We start from the raw sequence: 6,281 nt of genomic DNA on the forward strand, positions 1-6,281 counted from the left end.
AGTATAGTAAGATGAAAAAAAAGTGATGAAAAAAAGGTCATAGTACAGTCTGTCATTAAAATGTGATAAGATGATATCAAACTATGTTAATAAAAATGTGACATATAAGACATGGTCTAGTAAGCCACAAAAAAAATCTAAAAAAGTCATAGTAAAACATGTAATAAACTGCCTAACTGACTCCAAAAAGTCAAGAATAGTATGCCAAACATATGTGATGAAAAAACCCATACCGTAGTATGCACTAAAACATGTCAAAAAATGAGATTAAAACATCATAGTATAGTCTGTGTATGTCAATAAAAATATGATGTAAAAAGTAATTGAACAGTATGCTATGAAAAATGTGATGAAAAAGCCATAGTATTGCATGCCATTAAAATGATGTTAAAAAAGTCATAGCATAGTTTGATGAAAAAAAAGTAATATAAAAAAGAAATTGTCATAAACTGACATAAGTAATCATAATAAGGTTTGATATAAGTGGCATGAACATTGTTTAAAAAAAACCCTTTGGGGTGCACCTCAAAACTATATGACCACTTTTGCTTTTTTTTTGTTTTGTTTTGTTTTTTAATTAAGCTGGACAGTAATATTCCGTTATTTACAAAGCCTAATATTATTTGAGGAAATGTACGTGACAACAACAGTATTTTATTTTTCATAGATAATGTGGAGAAAAGGACTCAATGTAAGTAACACCTAGGTGGAACTTTGATTGCGGGAGCGGTGCATACCGGTTTGTCATGTGGGGGGGACCTTCCGTCCACACTCCAGATGCAAGCTGGATGACGAACCCTGCACGCTGTGTTTTCATTGCTGCTGCATCCTTTCTGTATTTCACAGGTCAGTAGCTGGTGTAAGTTACGAATATCAACGTCATAAAATGTAACTCCACGTTTACAAGTGTTATTGAGATGTTTTGAGATTTTTTTGAGTATTTCTGTCGAACTTCGAACTTATGTAAATACGGCCGTTGCGAGTAGTCACAGCGCCTTGGGTTAATGGGTTTATTTACCTGCGTATTGTCTTGCAGGCAGGACGCTCCTTTACGCTTTTTGTGAATTTAATTAACATTTTATTTTGGGCTCTGACACACAGTTGGAGCTGTTTTCAAGTAAAGTAGTTGATAATTCCCTCATAGTTTTAGAAGAGTTTATACAGTCATACAGTAATAAATGTTTATGGAAAATGTTAACATTATCAATTGTGCATTTTAAAGGTAAAGTATATGTTGATGCTGAGTAATTCCTTATGGGTTCTAGACTGACAGTGTTTTGTATTCTCCCAAGTGATGGTTATTTCCACAGTGCCTAATTCCAGAATAATTGCAGAATAGATGGTGCATGTGATTAGTACAGTGGAGTATTTCTGTAACTTGCACCGTTTTGTTATAGTGGCTGTGATTGACTAAAATGAGGGTGATAGAAAATAACAGGATGTTTCTTGAAGTAAAATACTGAAAGTACACATGGAATGTGAGTTGTGAGATATCTGGATTTATGGATTTTTGTGCACTTGAAATATGGACTGAAGCATGTGACTGACACTTCAGGAAAATGTTTCATTTTGAATATTTTGTTATGAAATTTGAATATATGCGATCTGGATGAAGAACTGAGCCCGCTGCGTCTTCATTGCTGCTGCATCCTTTCTGTATTTCACAGAAATTCTTTATTGTTACTGTGGCTCCAATTCTGGGACCCGAAACAAATTGTTGGGGCTCATCCCTGATCTCTCTCCATCTGAATCATCGGGGGGAGCAGATCCAGAACTACCAGAACCACGAGGCCAAGATGAAGCGGCGTGACTGCAGCGGCAGGAACGACAGCTGGTTGCTGATCACGAGGGGAGATCGGAGCCAGTGGAGGGTCCTCATTCTTCCAAGGGAACTGCACTGCTGTTTTATCAGACCAACGCACGTCGTGTTGATAGCACGCAAAGAGCTCACATGAAACATCAAACAGAACTTGTACAAGCTCACAGGTGCTGAAGTCTACCGGCTTGCTAGGGACATCGCAACTGACGGACATGGTGCAGAAGATTTGGAGTCTACTGATGAAGAAGGTTGTGTTGTGACTATATCATAAGCTATATGCAGTCTGATACCTTACTTAGATCTGAGGATTGAGGTATGGGTCAACTGTTAATGCAGAATGATGTAGTAAATGGTATCATTCAACCTATTCAAACTTGATACAGCTATCATCACAAATGGGATAACACAGGAACATGAGACATTCACAGCCATGCCAGCCAAGATAGCTGATCACACTACACTCAAACATGATAACGATGACACGTCAAATACCAAACACATGACTAGTCTTCCAACAACAGCCATCACAGTTCATCCAACACCACAGCACACAAACCTTAGTATAGACACTACCACACGAAGTGTAGTTGAGCTCCAAGTAATACACGAAGAGCTAGGCAAGAAGCAGCACACTACAAAGACATGGCTAGCACAGCACACACCACAGCCTAGGTGAGTCTGCACCACCTCAGCCTCCACATCTAAGAAAAGTTGACGCAAAGAAAATGGTTTCCTTAAAAGACCTTCGTCTCCTCCAGCGTATGGAATTTAAGGTGTATGTGGTCAGTCCAGACAAAAAGCAACCCATACACATAGTGTTTGGGTGGATGGTGGTGACCAAGCTGCAAACCTGAAAGAACATCAGACAATTGAACAACCCAGCGCTCAAGTAGAGACTTTGACAAACGTGGTTGCTGCTTTAATGGGCCACCAAACAGCAGTGATACAAGCAGCCCACTCAAGGGTTCCACCTGTCCAAACACCAGGCCAGCCACCGTCACACCCCTCTGCAACGCCTATTCCTAACCGAGTGCCTCCTCCCACACCGGGCCCGCCCTCTCTCACAAGGACAGGTAAAGTACCAAGTTGTACTAACTGTTTGAACCAGGGCTCAGAGAACTGTAACCATTGTTTTGTGTGTGGTGAACCAGGACATCGAGCAGTTGGCTGTCTAAAGAGAGCCAGGCAGCAGGTAAACGGGATTCGGTCTCTGCTGAGGGCGTTCCACAGTTCCAGTCCCACCCACCTCCCTCAGCTGCTAGTAGGGGCTAATGTCCTCCAAGCAATGATTGATGGACAAGAATCCTTGGCTGATGCACAGGGTCTGGTTACTAGGTTACTCCTACGTAAAGCACTTGGCGTGAAAGAAGAACAAGCAGAAGCTATGGTTAACTACATTCAGATCCAAAAGAAACCGAACTACAGCATGTCCACAATCAGAGTGGGTAAAGAGGATATGAGCATACCAGCGGGAAAAACGATGCATGTGCAGTGCAGAGTACCACCAATGTTTGACATGTCCGATCCTGTTGTCCTGTATGAACCCTCAGAGGAGAATATGACCTTACAACAGCTGAGTGTCGGAGAGGGTATCTTGGAAACCAGTAGCAGGTGGCCTCTTATCACTATGCCCATTTCCAACCACACTAAACAGAACACCATCCTCCCAAAGAGAACCGCCTTGGGCTCCATCCAGCACACAGCCAAAGTCATTGAGATGGGAAAGACAGAGACACAATGGGTTGAGACATCCCAGCTTACCACGGTCAGGGCTGATGTTAACAATGTCACCACTCCTAGCACCACCCCAACTGAGTCAAGGCTCAGTTTGGGTGGTGCTTTGATGAAGAGTCTGCAGTGTTTGCTTGTGACAGCAGCGACAATGGGTGTATCCCTTCCCTCCAGATGTCAGTTAGGCTCAAGGATGACATCCCCGTTCAGAAAGCTTATGCTTCTATTCCCAAGCCGTTGTACAGGGAAGTAAAAGAGTACATCTAGGTGTTGTTAGTCAAAGGATGGATTGTGAAGTCTCAGTCACCATATGCTGCACCTATTGTTTGTGTGAGAAAAAAAAAGATGGGTCATTGCGTCAGTGCCTTACAAACATCCACTTACCCACATACAGGACTTGATTGACTCTCTTGGGGGCTACAGCTGGTTTTGCATCTTAGACCAGGGAAAAGCCTATCACCAAGGCTTTATTGCTGAGGGTTCCAGGCACCTGACTGCCTTCACTACCCCTTTGGGTTTATATGAATGGGTCTGGATGCCCTTCGGATTGTCAAACGCACCAGCAGCCTTCCAGAGAAGCATGGAGGAAGTCTTACATCAAGTTCACTTCTTGAACTTGTCTGTATTGACTTCTTCCACCTTGAGACCAGCCGTGGTGGTTATGAGTAGTCAACCACTTCACCAGGTTTGCCTAAGCATACCCCACCAGAAACAAGGCTGGCAAAACTGCTGCTGACAAGATTTTTGATGACTTTGTCCCTCGGTTCGGATACCCAGCCAAACTCCACCACGATCAGGGCAGAGAGTTTGAAAATGAACTTTTCGGAGCTCTCCGACAGTACTCCTGCATGTACTCCAGGACCTCCCCTTACCATCCACAAGGCAATCCTGCGGAAAGGTTCAATTGAACCCTGTTACAGATGCTTTGGTAACTTGGTGAGAGAGTACTGGAAGGATCATTCGCCTCATGACATTCATGCGTACAATTGCACCAAGCACGTCAACAGGCTACTCCCCATATCATCTGTTATATGGTCGCCATCCACATCTCCCTGTTGATCCCCCCTTTTTGGGTTGATAGTAGAGGAAGAAACAAACACAGCAAGAGGATACACAGAAAAATGGGCAGAGAAAATGATTGAGGCATATAAGATTGCAAGCACCAACAGTCAACAGTAGAGTGCCAAAGGTAAACATTATTATGACAGAAGGAACAGAGGTGCGACTCTTCAGGCAGGAGACAGGGTCCTTGTTCATAATGTTTCTGAAAGAGGAGGCCCATGCAAACTAAAGCCCTACTGGGAAAAGATTATCTAAATTGTCAGAGACCAGCTTGTGGACAACCCAGTCTATAAGGTGAGCCCTGAGGCTGGGAACCGTCCCGTCCACACTCCAAGTAAATGACTTATCTGTCGAGCCACCAACCACGAACATACCTGCAAAGTCACAAAAGGGAAATGGAAGATCAACAAGTCCATTGAACACACTTGAACAGACACAGAACCATGACACAAGTGAATCAGATGAGGAAGAGGAATGACCAAGGTATTGGCTGCAGATACCCAGAAAAGAGTTGAAAATGTCATACCTCAGCAGAGGGTTACCTTTGAGACACAAAACCACCCTGAGCAGGTAGACACCTACTTAAGAGTAACTGACCCTGAATTCTGAATTTGAAAGAGAAAGTGTCAATGAGGAGGAACAAGAAGGACAAAATGAGTGAGAACTACGTGTTGAGGAACCCCAGATTTACGTTGAACATAAACTGTCTCAGACTAATGACCAAGAAATAGAGGGCCAGGGGATTATACCATATACCTGCCATTCACCTACCCCATTCACTGTTATTGAAGGGTTTATGAACATTGGACATTTATATGTGGTTACCTAGTAATAAGCTGTCAGATTTTGGATATACCACAGGTTTATGTGTGAAGTGTTTTGTATGTTAATAAGAGTTTACATTGTTATTGGAAAAGAAGAGGATACATTTTGAGTTTTATTCCTAATTGCAAGTGTCAGGAGCCACTTTTGTTTGTAGAGGAGTGTGTGGTACACCTCAAAACTCTGACCACTTTTGCATTTTTTTATTTAATTAGCTGGACAGTAATTTTCTGTTATTTACAAAGCCTAATATTATTTGATGGAATGTACATGACAACCACAGTATTTTATTTTTCATACATAATGTAGAGAAAAGGACTAAATGTAAGCAGCACCTAGGTGGAACTTTGGTTGCAGAAGCGGCTCACCCCGGTTTGTCATGTGGGGGGGGGGGGCTTCCGTTCCCAATCCAGATGCAATCTGGATGACAAACTTTGCACGCTGTGTCTTCATTGCTGCTACATCCTTTCTGTAGTTCATAGGTCAGTAGCTGGTGTATGTTACCAATTTCAACTTCATAAAATGTAACTCCATGTTACTCAGATGTTTTGAGATTGTTTTAAGTATTTCTGTCTGTCTTCGAAAACTATAAAATACAGCTGATGTGTGAGGTTGGCAGGTGCACAGGCCGCAGAGCGAGCACTCACAGCGTGTTGGTTTAATGGGTTTATATTTTACCTGTGTACTGTCTTGCAGGCAGGCTGCTACACATTTTATTTATTTAATCAACATTTTATTTTGGGCTTTGATACACAGTAGGAACTGTTTTAAAGTAAAGTAGTTGATAATAATTCCTATAATTAGAGTTCATTGTCATACAGTAATAAATGTTTATGAGAAATGTAAA

The 6,281-nt window shown here is 42.2% G+C and overlaps 1 protein-coding gene across 3 annotated transcripts; it reads left to right on the forward strand.

Moving 5' to 3' along the window:
- Positions 1–779: 779 nt before the first annotated feature.
- LOC121949540 lies at positions 780–6,281 on the forward strand. 3 transcript variants are annotated; one of them, XM_042495254.1, is made up of 2 exons: positions 780–846; positions 1,668–6,281. In XM_042495254.1, the coding sequence occupies exon 2, from the start codon at positions 2,742–2,744 to the stop codon at positions 3,801–3,803; it is 1,062 nt and encodes a 353-aa protein (XP_042351188.1). In that variant the 5' UTR covers positions 780–846; positions 1,668–2,741; the 3' UTR covers positions 3,804–6,281. The 3 variants fall into 3 exon arrangements, with proteins under 3 accessions (XP_042351188.1, XP_042351189.1, XP_042351190.1); XM_042495255.1 differs by having other exon boundaries at positions 794–846; positions 1,767–6,281; XM_042495256.1 differs by lacking the exon at positions 780–846 and having other exon boundaries at positions 1,603–2,892; positions 2,971–6,281.

This window comes from Plectropomus leopardus, chromosome 10 (genome assembly GCF_008729295.1).
Source record: "Plectropomus leopardus isolate mb chromosome 10, YSFRI_Pleo_2.0, whole genome shotgun sequence".
Classification (NCBI taxonomy): domain Eukaryota; kingdom Metazoa; phylum Chordata; class Actinopteri; order Perciformes; family Serranidae; genus Plectropomus; species Plectropomus leopardus.